A 16,234-nucleotide genomic window follows, 5' to 3' on the forward strand; every position below is an offset into this window, starting at 1 on the left:
ATTTATATTATTTTTTTATTATTTTAGATATCATTATATAGAATAAAAGAGCATAAATAAATGAATAATAAAATAATTGAACTATAGACAATAAATTGGAATTCATCTACTGTTTTAAATAATATATTATTATGAATATAAATATACAAAATATACAAATATACAAATAAGTAAATAGATAATGCAATGAAAATATCATAAAATATTGCATGTGACACATGGACAGCAGCTCAGAGCCTGGAGGGACATGAGCCCACCCCCCTGCCGGGCTCTGCTGCTGCTCCAGAGGGGCCAAACCCCCCGTTATCCCGGATCCCAATGTCCAGGGGCAGGGACAGGGCACTGACCACCGTCTGTGCCAGCCCTGCTGTGCCCTGGATGGGCCCCGGTGAGTGACGTCCCTCAGCCCCTCTGCCCCATCCCAGGGGTGCTCTGCTTGGGGGGACGGGTTTGGAGGGGCCAATGTCCCTGATGGGGCTGGATCCCTTCCCTGCAGGAAATCCTGGGCAAGAAAAGGACCTTGTGTGCCTTTTCCTGAGCTGCTGGTGGCCACAACCCAATACTTTGCCCTCCAGAGGGTTTGCTGCCCACCTCCAGCCTGGGGCACAGTGTTGGCAGCAGCAGGTTTTGTTCTTCTCACCCCATTTCCTTGGGAAGGATGGAAATTACAGGCAGTGCCCACAGTCACCGTGCAGGGCTTCACCTGCTCAGCAGGGCTGGGGGGGTCCTGCAGTCCCCTCTGGGATCACTCCAAACATCCCCAGGGCTTGGCTTGGGGGTCTCCCCATCCCCAGGACACCCCTGGGTGCAGCTCAGGGCAGGAGAGGGAGGGACTGAGCTCTGAGGCTCTGCAGCTTTTCTGGGACAAGTGAACAAAGAGGTACCTTGTGGGTTTTCTGGGCTCCCAGAGAGCCTTGGGAGGTTTCCCCGCTGAGCAGAGGGATGTGGGGGACCTGCAGCTGAGGCAGAGCATTGAAAGCAGAGCAGGGAACACAGAAGAAGAAGAGCTGCTTCTTCCCTAACTGCCACTATGGTCCCATTGCCGGTCCTCACTGGTTCTGGGCTCTGCTGGGAGCTGGAGAGGGTGGGACACTGGTTCTGGTGGGCATCGTGGTGTGGCTGCTGCAGGGACAAGGTGAGGCATCCAAAAGGTATAAACCCTCCTGAATCCATGGTAAAACTTCCCCAAATCCTCTGGGGGAAGAACTTCTTTGTAAGATCCAACCTAACCCTGCCCTGGCACAACTCCAGGCCATTCCCTGGGTGCTGTCCCTGGTCCCCACAGAGCAGAGATCAGTGCCTGCCCCTCCTGTGCTCATGCCAAGGAAGTTGTACCTGCAATGAAGTGTCCCCTCAGTCTCCTCTTGTGCAGCTGAACACACCAAATGCCCTCAGCTGCTCCTCACACGCTGCCCCTGCAGGTCCTTGCCCATCTTGGTTGCCTCCTTTGAACACTCTCCAATGGCTCGATCTCTTCTTAGTTTTGTGGTGTCCCAAAGTGCTGCAATATTGTAGGAGAGGCAACTGCCAGGGCTGTGTGATGTGGGGCCTGAGGGTGCCCAGGGGCCACTGTGACACAGCAGGGCCTCCTGGAACCCAGGGGACATTGTGACACTGCAGGGCCTCCTGGAATCCAGGGGCCACTGTGACACTGCAGGGCCCCCTGGAACCCAGGGGACATTGTGACACTGCAGGGTCTCCTGGAACCCAGGGGATATTGTGACACTGCAGGGCCCCCTGGAACCCAGGGGACATTGTGACACTGCAGTGTCTCCTGGAACCCAGGGGATATTGTGACACTGCAGGGTCTCCTGGAACCCAGGGGACACTGTGACACTGCTGGGTCTCCTGGAACCCAGGGGACATTGTGACACGGCAGGACAAAGGGGACTTTGTGAGAGTCAGAGAATCACCAGCCCTGCCCAGCACTGGTCAGCAGCACAGAGGGGCAATGGCCGCCCCTGGTGCCACCAGAGGAGCCCAACTGGGCCTCTGTGTGTCCAGCAGCAGAGGCAGACAGACACACAGCCCTGGCAGAAGGTGCAGCTTCAGCTTCTCCTGAGTGCGCCCAGCAGGGCAGAGAGATGGAGAGGCTGCACAGGAGGAGGCAGATGCAGCTGCTCCTGGTGACTCTACAAGGGGTGGTTGTAGGAAAGGGAGTTTTGAGGCTGGCAGATGTGAAGTTAAATTTCCTGAACAGCAACGCTTGGAGATAAGCAAAGGACAGCTGATCTTCTGCCACTGCCAGGCCCAGGGACCAGAACACCACAGACTGGTTGTGTTTGTGTATGTGTATTCCTCTGTCTGCTCTCACCCTCCCAAACCCCCTTGTTTTCCATCTGCAAGGAGGTCAAAAGCCCTGAGCCATCCCCCCATGCCTCCCCCATGTCTCAGAGGTCACCAGTTCCCCTGCCCCTGCCTTGAATACCAGTCCCTGAGTCCATATATTGTAACATGAGATTTCAATAAATGGCTTTGCTTGGTTTGAGCTTCTGATTGGCCTTGTGGTTCATTCCTGTGGAGACCCAGAACCAGTATGACAAATGGAGCCCAACTGTGTAGCCTCGGAATGATCCCACATATTCAGACTTGCCTTGGGTAACCCCGATAAGGCAGGAGAGACAGGAATGACATGAAGTCCCTGTCCTGGTGATGGGCAGCAGTACAGCTTGAGAAAAAGGCATGATTGGTGCCTGTCTGGTGGACAGAACGTGATCAACTCTGGAAACGGGAAGAAGCTCAAAGGGGGAAAAAACATGACTGAATTATTGTGAGGAAACAGCTCTGAAACAAAAAGATTCAGTAACAGGGTCAGTGTCTAAGACAGCTTGTGAAGCCAGAGCCCTGAAATAGCTAGAAGGGACAGAGCGAAGCTAAAAGAGACCAGTACCCCATGAAAATAAAAAATTATTTGTTTGTGAAGCCAGTGCCCTGAAACTGTTTGTGGCCAAAACTTTTTGACAGACCAGAGTCAAACTGGTTAAAAGAACTGGAGCCTTCCCCGTTTTCTGCTGGGTTTTTTTGTTTGGTTTTGTTTGTTTGGTTTTGTTTTGTTTTTGTTTTGTGTTTCTAAGATAAATTCCTGAAAGTTTTTTAACATTGCACCCTGATCTCTGGGAGAAACATTATGGAGATGAGATCTAAGCTGTCTGTGGAGCAGAGGAACGTGCTCTGGATGATGAGGTGCTGCTTGAACAGCATGAGCTCCAACTAAAGGACTCTCCTTTCCAACACTCCCTGCTGTGGGCACCGCTGCCCTCTGAATGTGCTGCTGCCAGTGATTGCAGCTGCCCACCAAAGGATGCAGCAGGAGAAGCAGCTGCACCCCCCGTGCCGCTGTCACACGCAGCGTTCCTGCCCGGGGCAGAGAAAGGCCCAAAGAGCAGCAGCCCCTGCCCTGCTCTTGCCGGACCCCCCTGCATCCCTTCCCGCCTGGGGCACTGATGCCAATGGGTGGGATGGGGGCGGAGAGAAGCCGAGCCAGGCAGAGGCAGCTTTCCAAAGTTCTGATGCTTTAAAAGCTTTTTCTAACCATTAGAACACCTACTGCAAAGAGTAATAATTGTTAAAAAGTTTAAAATCTGTTTAATACCTTTGTTCCTGAGCTTATTAGTGTTTTCCCTGTTAACAATTCCCTTCATGGTATGAATGAGTGTGTTGTTCGTTGCTTTTACTCCTACCTGCATTAACTATCAGTGTTTCAATGAGTTTCTCTATAATTTCCTGTACTCCAATGGCTCAAGAAGAAGCCAACACTGGAGTTGTGGTGTTGGGAAGTGGTGAGACTCCTGCAGGGGCAGCTGAGGTGACTTGGCTGGGAAGGGTCACACAAAGCTCTCTCCTCACTCTCTCCCTTCTCGGCCTGTTTTCCTCAAAGCTGCAGCACTTGCAAGTTACATTGGAGTGAGATGTAAATAATGGATAAAATCAGAATTTTAAAATGATCAACAGTTCTCTTATTGCAGCTCACTAATGGAACCTCCACACAATTGGTAAAACACATATTTAAGTTGTCAAGTACAAAAATGACACTATTTTTATAGAATTTGTTAATCTTTGGCATTCAGTACTAGCAATTGTTTTAAGCTTTTGTTTGACCAAGTAATGATAATCCAACCAAGCAAGCAAATTCAAAGGTAGCCTTACTAACCTTTCTCTAAATTATTGATATCCATGACAGGAACCAATACAATGGAAGTTTTCCAGATGTAATAACTTTTGCTGAGTGTTCAAATATTCATGCCCTGTATTTTTATGGATCCACACCCAGCAAATATCCAATGATACCTCTCTTATTTGCCAGGCAAGAACAAGATAAAAAGGGGCAGTATTTGCTTGTATGTGTGTGAAAGAATTTTTGAACATTAAACGGAACATGAAGGAGAGATATGTCCACGTTTTAGAAAATTATATTCTTATCAAAGCAGCAACTCAAGAAACAAGGAAAAGTGTGAGGTTAAGACAAGCACAATTTCTCATTTCATAATTATAAGGCACAGCAAGTAAATTCCTAAGGCTGTTTTGAGTGATTGCATGAATGGGGGCTGGCCTGGATGGATGTGTGTGAGTACAGGAATCATGTATGGATGTGACTCCTGAATGCACTTACCCCACTGACAGAGCCACAACTCCCCCATCTATGCACAGGGACCCACTGACAAAAGTACAAAGTTATTCATTTGCAGAAATACTTACATTAAAGTTAAAGATGAAAGAAAACAGAAACCTTAAAAAATAATTAAAGCTATTTGTGTGATTAAGATTATTCATTTATAAGGTAATTTAAATGAAGATTTTAACGTTAACTTAAATAAAGATTCAAAAGAAAAATTTCTGAATGAAACAGTGATATTCTTAATCAATACATACAGGCTTTAAGGATTTCAGAAACCTTTGGATGACTTGTTTATCTTGAAACCCTAGTTGGAAAAACATTTATTCTGGTATTGATGTGTCTGGTATTAATGGGTCTGTTTCCATTTTTGTATTATGCTCTGAATTTTTGTTTATTGTCTTGTATGCAATGTATGATTTATTGTAATTTTAAAAGTTTCAGTTTTTCAGGTATAAAACAAGAAAGGCCGAGATGTAGGAATGGAAGTTTTGGAGATGGCAGATATGGAGTTAAATTTCCTGAACAGCAACCCTTGGAGATAAGCAAAGGACAGCTGATCTTCTGCCACTGGCAGGCCCAGGCACCAGAACACCACAGGCTGTTTGTGTTTGCATGTGTGTTTTCTGTCTGCCCTCACCTTCCAACACCCTTCACCTGCCGGGTCTCTGTTCCCTTTGCAAGGAGGTCAAAGCCCTGATTCACCCCCCATGGGGGAGGTTATCAGTAACCCTGCCCCTGCCTCAGTCTCTGCCTCTGAGCTCTGTATATTGTGATGTGAAACTCAATAAATTACCTCCTTTGGCTTGAACTGCGGATTGTCATTGTGGTTTGACTCAGGGGGAGCCTTATTCCTCAGGACAGCAGGGCACTTGCCCAGCCAGTTTACAGCCCCTGTGCTGCTGCCCAAGAGTCCATGCACAGGGAACAAATAGCATTGGGTGGTGTCGTGTCCATGGCTTGCCAAGCAGCAACCAATTCAGCCAAGTGGCTGCTGCCTCCTTCCCCCTCAGCCACCAACTGTGTGTGTGGGGCTGCAGTGAGTGCTGCAGCTTTCCAGCATGGTCTGCCACAGCGAATCCCTGCCCTGCCCTCAGGAAACCATGCTGTTTGTTTCTGAGTGTCTGTGAGCTGATTGGAGGGCTTTCCCCACCCACCTATTTGATAGTTGGGCATGTTGTGGGTCCCTTGGTCAGGCTCGGTGTGTCTTTGACTCTGCGGTTCAGACCCCTGTTCAAACTGAGTCTTATTTCAGGTAACTTTGGCAATGGTTTAAGTGGCACTGCTAAACCAGGTACATGTGATCTCCAGCACCCAACAGCACCTAAAAAGTGCTGTACTCCTTTCTTATCTTCTGGAGTGGGCAAGGTCTGAATACTGGGTAAGGCTTTCTCTGAGACTGTTTGAATACTGTGGGTCCATTTAATTTCCAAATATTTGATTTCTTGGACTGGGCCCTGTATTTCACTGGGATTCACTGCCCATCCACAGCACCTTAACAAGGCAAGGATGGCATCCAGTTGTTGTTGCACCTGATGGTGATCAGGTCCCTGTACCAGGATACCATCTGTGCCCTGAAGGATCTGTACCTGGGCAGGTGCAGTGTGTTGTGCTCCAGTGCAGTGTGTGGCTTGGGGACAAAAGGCAGGGCTGTGCTTGTAGCCCTGGGGCAGATGGGTGAAGGTGTCCTGGTTCCCACCCTACAGAAATGGAAATGGATCCTGTGCCCTGGATGGACCTGGAATTGTGAGAAATGCATTGGCTGCATCAATAACGGTGTCCCCTGTCCCTGGATGTGCCTGGGGGTGGGGCACTGATGTTGCAGCTTCAGGAACAGCAGCACTTGTGGGGGGTGTCTGTTTGTTCACTGCCCTGGAATCTCCAGTCACCCACCAGCTGCCACCCGAGTCCTTCACAGCCCAGACAGGGCTGTGAACAGGAGAATGTCCATGACAGACACCACCTGCTTGGAAAAAGCATTGAGAGTGGCTTGAATTTCTGCATCTCCTCCCAGAAATTTACACTGTTTCATCTTTACAATTTCTGTAGCTGTGGGAATGTTTGCTTCTTGTTGTGTAAGTCCCACAGTGACAGCTCTGGCATGGAGCCACCACGTGGCACCAAATTTCTGATATGTACCTCTGATTTCTAAGGATGTACCCCATAATATATGTATTTATATGATGTATTCACAGTTTGAAGCAATAACAGAATATCTGTGAGGGTCTCAGTGCCCAATTTGCATTTCCAGTTTAGTAATTTTCTCAGTTACTGGTTGATCCCCCAGCCCCCACCCCAGGGCAGGTTTTCTCTGTGTTTTGTCTGGATTGCTGTGTATTACAGTGACCTCCCCCCGTGTACAGAAGCACTCAGACCCCCTGTTTATTCCCATCAGATCCCAGATGGTACACTGGGTGAAAGGGTGAGGATCGTCTCTAAACTCACATCATTCCGGTGCGGGGGCTTGGTCTCTTCCCTGTTCAGTTTTTATGTGTCTCTCTGCCTCAGCTTCATCTTTTTGTTTCATTTCTGATGTAACCAACAGGCACCTGGCCATTTATCAGGTGTGACTGAGCCACTCTTTGGATCATGGATGGGGAGTTTGCACAAATTCTTCTCAGTATTTCAACACTCCCATGGGGTCTTTGGCCTCCCACAGTTCAAACTTAATGCCTGTACAAGTTTGTAGTTTATCCCACAGTGCACTCCACAGTTCCTTTGTCCACCCTGGTGGCTTCACTGGCAGAGCCACAGACTGAGGCTCTTTTTAAAGAACATCTCTACACTACAAACACAACACAACAACAAACTATTCTACACAGACAAAACACACAGAATATCACAACACTTCCAACAAAAATAAAACATCACAACACACTTCACTCGATATCATCCTGTGACACCACACACAGAAAGGACTGAGGGGTTTTTGCTGACTGTGCTATCACAGCACTGACTGCAAAGGGACTCAGGTTACACCTACAAAGTCTACACTGTGCAATAACAAAAAAGTATGGCACTGTCTCCACAGCAGATACAAGAAAAACACTGATAGGAGTTGTGGCCACCCACACACTGGGAACAGCATCTCTTGGTGCAGCTCCGCACCCACTGACTGAGCCCTGTCTGTGTTCCCTGGGGAACAGTGTCTGTCAGTCCAGCTGTGCCCTGCACTGACCGAGCCCTGGGTTTTATGCCCTGGGGAACAGTGTCTGTCAGTCCAGCTGTGCCCTGCACTGACTGAGCCCTGTCTGTGTGCCCTGGGGAACAGTGTCTGTCAGTCCAGCTGTGCCCTGCACTGACTGAGCCCTGTCTGTGTGCCCTGGGGAACAGTGTCTGTCAGTCCAGCTGTGCCCTGCACTGACTGAGCCCTGTCTGTGTGCCCTGGGGAACAGTGTCTGTCAGTCCAGCTGTGCCCTGCACTGACTGAGCCCTGGGTTTTATGCCCTGGGGAACAGTGTCTGTCAGTCCAGCTGTGCCCTGCACTGATTGAGCCCTGGGTTTTATTCCCTGGGGAACAGTGTCTGTCAGTCCAGTTGTGCCCTGCACTGACTGAGCCCTGTCTGTGTGCCCTGGGGAACAGTGTCTGTCAGTCCAGTTGTGCCCTGCACTGACTGAGCCCTGTCTGTGTGCCCTGGGGAACAGTGTCTGTCAGTCCAGCTGTGCCCTGCACTGACTTAACCCTCTTCACCTCTGTGTCATTTTTTGTCCTCTCAGAATCTCACCCTCATTGCCTCTTTTATGTTACAGGTTCAGAGGATTCCCACACCATATTCAGGCATGATGAAACACTATTATTTTGGTCAGTGACTGGCCTTGAAGCCCACAAGTGTCTGTTCTTCTGTTGCCAAGTTGTGGAAAACAAGACCTTATAGAATGGGACTCTGAAAGAAAAGCATCTTGGGCACACTGAGACTGTTTTGTGGCCTGGCTGGTTGGTGACAGCCACTCAAGGATGAGGAAAAGAGATAAACAGTAAGAAGTTGAGGATGAAGTAACGACCACCAACCCAAAAAGGGGAACACTTCACAGGCTCAGGGGTTTCCCAGTTACAGAACAGGGGGAGGGAGTGGTGGCCTCTCTCTGGGCTATGCTGGCCACAGACACCCAGACAGACGTCCCAGAGCGAGTGTATCCAAACAGACAGTCCCTGCTCCAGGAGGAGGTGTGTGCTGGCACCGAGGACAGCGGTGACTCCCACGGGGACGCTGCTGAGCGTGTTGAGCCACCCAAGGCCCAGGATGCAGCAGCTGCTCAGACTGGGGATCCTGAGCACACTGGGGTCGGGATGGATGGGAACGGTGTCAAAGGTGTAGGAACTGTGTGAGTGGTGTGGGAGTGAGTGGGAGTTCTCTTGGGGTTTGGTTTTTATTCCCTCTTCTCAGTTTTTCTTCCTTTCTTTGCTATTTCACTTAAATAAATGCAGTTTACTCAAATTTTAAATGGTGTCATAGTTTCAGCTCAGAATCCTTCTGAACCCTCCCTAGAACAAATATCCTGAGAAACATTGAGATCAACCACAAGAACTGCAAAACACCAAGACTCAGCCAAACAATAGTCCAAACAATGATCCTTCTGTCCCTGAAAAGAGTCCCACAAGTTTCCTTTCTCTGGTCTCTCCACTCTGGGGTTCTGGGGATCTCTCCTGTCCAGAATGGAAGTCTCAGAGTTGCCAAAAGTGTTGGGGACCCAGGAGTAATTTCTGCCCTGACTCTGCTTCAGGGTGCCATTCCCAGAGATTCCCCCTCTTTGGGTTCTCCACTTTTTTGTCTCAGGGGTCACCCCTGTGCAGGCTCCCCCTTCTAAAGGCCCCTGTTTCAGGGTCCTGGGAGTTCTGAGGCTCTCCCTTTTCCACACTCCCCTGTCTCCAGGCTGCTGGGGGGCCTCCAGCTCAGCTTTCGTTCCTCTCCCCTCCTCATCTCTAGAACCTGAGATTAGCTCAGTGGGTTAAAACTTGGTTGTAATAATGCCAAGGTTATGAGTTCAATCCCATGTGTGGGCCATTGACTTAAGAGTTGGACTCGATCCTTGTGGGTCCCTTCAAACTCAGAACAGTCTGTCTGTCTGTGAAGTCTGTCTGTGAAGTCACCGGGCACCTGGTGTCCATCAAAAGCTCCGAAACACTGAGATTCTGGCAAAAAACCTTCAGAAATATCAAAACTAAAAAACATCAAGTTTCAGCCAAAACCCACTTCAAAATATGAAGATTAAGCCAAAAAATCCCTCCCACGAGTTCCCCTTTATGGTCTTTCCACCTCAGTGTTCTGGTTTCCACCCTGTCTGGGCTGCCGGGGGACCCACCTGTATTGGGATTGGTGGGTTCTATTTCCTCTCAGCCTTAGGTGTAAACTTGGGGCACAGGATGTGACTCTTGGGGATGGGCCTGTGCAGGGCTGAGGGTTGGACTCCATGATCCTTGAGGGTCCCTTCCCACGCAGCACATTCTGGGATTCTGTGACACCAGCTGGGCTGGTCCCAGTGCATGAGGAGCCTCATCCCCCAGAAAGAACCGTAGGTGATCCCTGTGTGGGGAGGGGTCTCAGCCCCACCCCAGCAGGCCGGGAGGAAGGGGGGACACCCTCCTGCAGGTGGGATGTGCATCAGACTTGGGCCCTCCACAAGCCTCTTGCAACAGCTCAAAACTGGGCATTATAACCCCCCTCAGGCCCCAGTGGAGCCAGGGGGTCCCTGCAACCCCCAGAATGAGGGGGGACTCCCAAGAGCCATTTAGAACCCCTAAAAATTGTTTGAAAACACCAGGATTTTTCTGTCAATAGGGTCATCTCATCCCTCCAAAGCGCAAGAGGTTCAACTCAGGCCATAAAACCCAAAACACAGGACATAGTTCAGCAGAACAAGGTATATTAAACAGAAAATAAAATAGAAACCAAAACAAATACAAATTACAGACTAAGAATAAAAGGTAGCAAGAACAAGCAGGAAATAAATTTCAACTTTCTCAGTATGTTGGTCTCCCCCCAGGAGCTCTGCAATGCCAACAAACTCCTTGCTCATCCGGCAAGAAGAAGAAGGAAAATCCCTCCTCCCTCTCTTCTTCTATCTGAGATGATGTCAGAATATGGGATGCAATAGAGTTGGCCAGTAGGAGTCAGCTGATTGTCCAAGGCCTTGCTCTAAAAACTACAGCCTAAATCTCGGCCTAACTAAACCCATGACACCATGGATGTTCCTCCTCCTGGGTTAATTCAAGTGCCCACAGAGAGCCAGGAGGATGTGGAGACCACCAGCCAGGGGTCTTCAAAATGTGGGTCACAAGGAATGTGGGTGATAGAGATGGAGCAGCAGATGAAGCTTTTCCCACAGTCGGGGCACTCGTGGGGCTTCCCTCACTGGTGGGTCCGTTGGTGTTTGGTCAATGCAGAGCTGCTGGTGAAGCTCTTCCCACACTCATCACACTCATAAGGCCTCTTTCCGGTGTGGATACGCCGGTGGGTGATGAGGGTGGAGTTATGTTTGAATCTCTTCCCGCAGTCGGTGCAGCAGAAGGGCCTCTCGTCCCTGTGTGTGCGCTGATGTTTGAGGAGAATTGAGCTGGTCTGAAACCTCTTCCCACACTCGGAACATTCAAAGGGCCTTTCCCCAGTGTGGGTCATCCGGTGGATGATGAGCTCAGAGTTACGGATGAAGCTCTTCCCACAGTCCCCACATTTGTGAGGCCTCTCACCGGTGTGGCGCCTCCTGTGGCTGATGAGGTTGGAGCTCTGGCTGAATCTCTTCCCGCAGTCGGTGCAGCAGAAGGGCCTCTCCCCCGTGTGTGTGCGCTGATGCACGAGGAGATCTGAGCTGGTCTGACACCTCTTCCCACACTGGGAACACTCATAGGGACATTCCCCAGTGTGGATCATCTGGTGGCTGATCAGGTGGGAGCTGTGACTGAAGCCCTTCCCACATTCCCTACAGGTGTAGGGCCATTCCCCAGTGTGGATGTGCTGGTGGCAAATTAGGTGGGAGCTCAGGCTGAATCCCTTCCCACATTCCAAGCACTTGTAGCGCTTCTCCCTGCTCTGAAGCTGCTGCTGCACTCCAAGGTCAGAGCTCTCGTTGAAGCTCCGGCCATCTTTCCCGCACTGGGTGGCTCTATCCTGATTGGAGGACCCAAAACTCGGTTGAGAGCTTCTCGTCCTGCGGAATCTCCGTGGATTTTTCTCCTCGGTGACTTCCTGCACTGTGGAGCTGTTCAAAGTGGCCTCTGCCACCAGGTTTTGTCCTCCTTGGGGGGATTTGTCCTCCGTGCTCCCCTTGCTCAGCTCAGGGCCTGGGGCAGGAAGGAACAAGGACACTAAGGACATTTGCCTGCGGCCCACAGGGAAGGCCAAGGACATCCCCCCAAACCCGGCCCTGGCAGGACGGCGTCGGCAGCGGGGTTGTCCTGCAGCCGGGGCCATGCTGGGCTGGAAGATGCATCACAAGAGAGGGGCAAAGGGACACTGACTTCTTGCTCACCTGCCTGGGGGGCCCGGGGCATCTTTCTCTTCCTCGCAGCCTCCTCCGCCATTCCGACACACCTTCAGAAGGATAAATCCTAGTTTTTAGGGAAAACAAGCTGTGAGTGCCTTGGGTTGTGTTGCCCAAGTCCCTCTCTAAAAGTCACTGGGCATCTTGTGTCCATAAAAACCTTCAAAACACCAAGATTTAGCTCAAGAAAACCCTCCCAGGAGCATCTCCTCTCTGACCTTCTCCTTTTCGCATTCTGAGTGTCCCCCCTGTCTGGGCTGCTGGGGGTCTCCTGTGTATTGGGGGTCCTCCCTCTCCAGGGTCCCCGCCCTCTCCAGGCTACCAGGGCCCCACAACCCCCTGCCCGGCCATTCCCGGCTTACCAGCCCTCACACCCCCCTTTCTTTGACTCCAGGACCACCCTGCCCTCCTTTTCCCTCTCATCCTGCCTTTCCCAGACTTCACAATCCCTTTGCCTTTCCTCTGCCATCTCCTCAACCTCCTTATTCTGGCCACAGGGACCACCTCCACCCCCAAACCACCTCTTCCCACTCCTAGTCCTACCCTTCTTTACCTTGGGCCCATCCCGATCATCCATTCCAAGGCACTGGGATGTCCCTGCCCCCCTTATCCTACACCAACATCCCCTTGTACCCCCTTTCTGGGATATCCCACCACTTCCAGTCGCACACCCCCTTTGCCTTCACTCTGAGACCCCCAGTGCCCCCATTCCTGCATTTCCCAGACCACAGATCCTTTTTGGAACACTGGGGGACACCTTGAACCCCTCTATTCTGGCCATTCTGGGTTTTCCTACATCATGACCCACCTTTCCTTAACATCGAGGACCCCTGAACCCCCTTTCCTGGGCACAGGGGACCCGTGGGCTTCCCATCCCACTTCTCTAAGTAATTACACCCCTTTCTTTGGCCACGTGACCCCCTGAAAACCCCCTGCCCCAGCTCTGTGTCCCCCCTGCACCCCCAACATTCAGCCCAAAACACCAAGATTCAACCCCCAAATAGGGACACCAGAGGGGATTTGGGTCCCTGCAGTCCCTCCTCTCCTGACTCTCTGCTTGGGGTGCTGGTTCCCAAGGGCCCCACTTCTCCACGTTGCTGTGGGTCCTGAGGGTGCCCCCTCTCTGGGCTGTCCATTTTGGGATCCAGGGGGTTCCCTGAGCACCCTGAGAAGAGAGTCAGGGCAGAAAGGACCCCTGGGACCCTCGGCATTCCTTGGAGGGATCCTGGAGAGGGGAGAATCAAAGAAACTCAGTGGGTTCTGATCACAGAGTGGGGGACCTCTGAAATTCCTGGGATCTCCAGCAGCCTGGAAAAGGCAGAACCCCAGAGATGGGACCCAAAACACAAGGCACCCCCAACAGCCTGGACAGGGAGGATCCCCAGAACCCCAAGCACAGAGACCACAGGGAGCAAATTTCTGGAAGGGTTTTTTTGGAATGAATCTTGGTGCTTTGAATTTCTTTTTCCTTAATCTGCATATTTTGGGGTTTTTTTGCCCAGTCTTGATGGTTTGGGGTTTTAGGGGATCTGTGCCAGGCGCCTCCATTTGGAGGCATGGGAAGATCCCAGGATTTTCCAGCATCCAGGGATGCCCCCCAAGCAAAGCCCCCTCTGGAGGTGACTCCCTTTGTTCCCCACACTGTGGTCGCCCCTCACTCGCTCACACCGTTCCTTTTTCTAAGAGCATCATCCCCAATTTCCTCCTTTCAGCTTCTAGGAAAAAAACCCATCAAATTAATCTGATTTTCCTGCTTTTTCAGGCTGTCCACGTGTCTCCCTTAGCTTCAGTTCTCTCTGTTTCAACTGTCCCTTCAAGGAGTTTTGGGGGGCTCAGGGATGAGGGTTTATGGGAAGGGGTTGGGAGTATCTGGGCTGGTCTGGAAGCAGTTGGAGGGTTCTGGGTTGTTTGGAAGGTCTGGAAGTGATTTAGGGGGATTCTGGAGTAGTTTTCAGCATCTGGAATGGGAATTTAGGGAGGTCCTGGACTGGTTTGAGAGTATCTGGGAGAGGCCTGGGGGGTTCTGGTGTTGTTTGGGGGTCCTGGGGACATTTGAGGTGGTCTGGGAGGGGGTTTGGAGGGAGGGTGATGGAATTTGGAAAGGTCTTGGGGGGGGGAGTGGGTGGTCTTGGGGTGGTTTGCAGGGTCTGGATGAAAGTTTGGGGGGGTCTCTGAGAGGTTCTCTTGGGTGTTTTGGGGGTCTCTCAGAGGTTCTGTGTGGTGTTTAGGCAGGTCTGGGGAGTTTTGGGGGACTCCGGGGGAGTCTTGGATGGTTGGGGGGGGAGTCTTGGAGGGTTGGGGGGGGACTCTGGGGCGTTTTGAGGGGCTCTGGCAGGTCCAGGAGGTGATTTGGGGAACCCTGTGGTTTTAAGTGTGGGGTTTCGGGATCTCAAGATGGTTTGTTTTTTTTTTTTTGGGGGGGGTGGGAGAGGATGTGGGATGGACCTGACGGACCCGATGGCAGTCCCGGCATGGGGGAGGGATTTTCCCGGCTTCTCGACCTTCACTCTCACGGCCAACACGGCGCCGGTGGGTCCCAGGGAAGGGTAGGGGGTGGGTGCGTAATGTGGGACCCCCAAAACCTGCCCTGAGTCCCCCGAAACCCCCCAACGTTGCCGGTCTCCCCTCACCTCCCGAGTCCCACCCTCATTCTCCACCATCTCTAATCTTGTGTCCCTAAATACCTCCAAAACACCAAACTTCAGCCCAAAACAACCCTCCCAGCAGTTCCTCTTCTCTGAATTCTCCACTGTGGGGTTATTGGGGTACTCCTGTCTGCACTGCTGGGGTTCCCACTTGTATTGGGGATCCCGTCCCACCCTCTCCGGGCTGCCGGGGATCCCGGGAATCCCACGGCTCCATCCTCTCTTGACTCTCGCCTTCTCCAGGCTCTTGGGGGTCTCACCTCCCCCCTGCATTGCTGTTCCCCCCCCCTTTCCACACTGCCGGGGCTTTTCCCTCTCCGGGACCCCCGTTTAAGGGGCCCGGGGCTCCCTCTGTGCTCCCGCCCCCCAGTTCCACCATTTCGGGGCTTCGCCAGCTCCACTATCGCCCCTCTCCGCTGTCCTCACTCCGCGGGTCCCGGGGTTCCCTCCCGGACCACCCGAGGGGCCCCAAAACCGCTCTCGCCCCCCCGCCCCACACCGACCTTCCGACCGAGCGCCCACCACGTGCTGCTTTGTCCTCTCTGTGTCCCCTGTCCCGGCTCCTCCCCCTGCTCTGTCCCTCCTCTCCTGCCGCTTCTCCGCCCCCTCACTCCCGCCCACTCCAGCTCTTCTCCTCCTCCCTCCAGGCCCAGCACCACCCCCTCCAGGCCCCCCTTGCCCCCAGCCCCGCCGCTCCCCGCGGGAGGACCAGGGATGGAGCTGGGGCAGCTCGGGATGGGGCAGCGCTGGGCTCTTGTCCACTCCCGCCCGCACTCGGCCCCCGCCGCAGCCGCCATGGCTGGGACAGTGCGGGGGGGCCCGGCCTGGCCGCCCCCACCTCCCCCCGCCCCAAATTGCGATCCCGAGGGGCGCTGGGGGCGAGGGAGGGGCGCGTGTGGGCTCGGGGTGGGGAGCGCGGGGCGCTGCGGGTCTGCCTGGCAACTGCGGAGTCATCAGCGCCGCGTGCTCTGATTGGCTGGAAAATGATTCTGGGCCTTCTCTGGCTGATTCCCCCCCCCCAGACACCCCCGGGACCGGGACTGGGTAGAACTGGCAAGCTTTACTGGGAACACTGGGAGCAGCCGGCTGGGGGCAGAGGGACAGCAGGAGAGGGGGCGACACGCGACGCCAGGTGACTCCCTGCCCTTGTGGCACACGCAGAAGCACCAGCTCAGGAGGACAAACCCCGACATAGAGCCCCGACCCCCCGCAGCGTCTTGGGGGGCGTCCGGCGGCAGGTCCGGGCAGGGCCGGGGGGAAGGAGCCCCTAAAACCTCCCACAGCCTGTCCGGGACCTCCACCAAATCTCCTCCCAGTCACAGGAGCCCACCCAGGATCACCTGGAACCTCCTTCCACTCCCTACCTGGCCCTTCAGGACCTCTCAAAGTCCCTCTCAGCCCCACTAGGAACCATCAAACCCCCTCCCAGCCCACTCAGGACCCCTTAAACTTCCTCCCAATTGCCCCCAGCTCTCCCAGGAGACCCCAAGCACCCTCAATG

General features: G+C 52.6%; 2 protein-coding genes across 2 annotated transcripts in view; one reads left to right on the forward strand and one right to left on the reverse strand.

The window, feature by feature from the left end:
- Positions 1–16,234, reverse strand: part of LOC139684145 (uncharacterized) — a 1,342,464-nt gene that overhangs the window by 789,867 nt on the left and 536,363 nt on the right. The window contains 1 exon segment of the mRNA XM_071579746.1: positions 10,964–11,635. Within this exon segment, the coding sequence (XP_071435847.1) occupies positions 10,964–11,635 (672 nt within the window).
- Positions 1–16,234, forward strand: part of LOC139684146 (uncharacterized) — an 800,710-nt gene that overhangs the window by 150,162 nt on the left and 634,314 nt on the right.

Source organism: Pithys albifrons, chromosome 32 (genome assembly GCF_047495875.1).
Source record: "Pithys albifrons albifrons isolate INPA30051 chromosome 32, PitAlb_v1, whole genome shotgun sequence".
Lineage (NCBI taxonomy): Eukaryota > Metazoa > Chordata > Aves > Passeriformes > Thamnophilidae > Pithys > Pithys albifrons.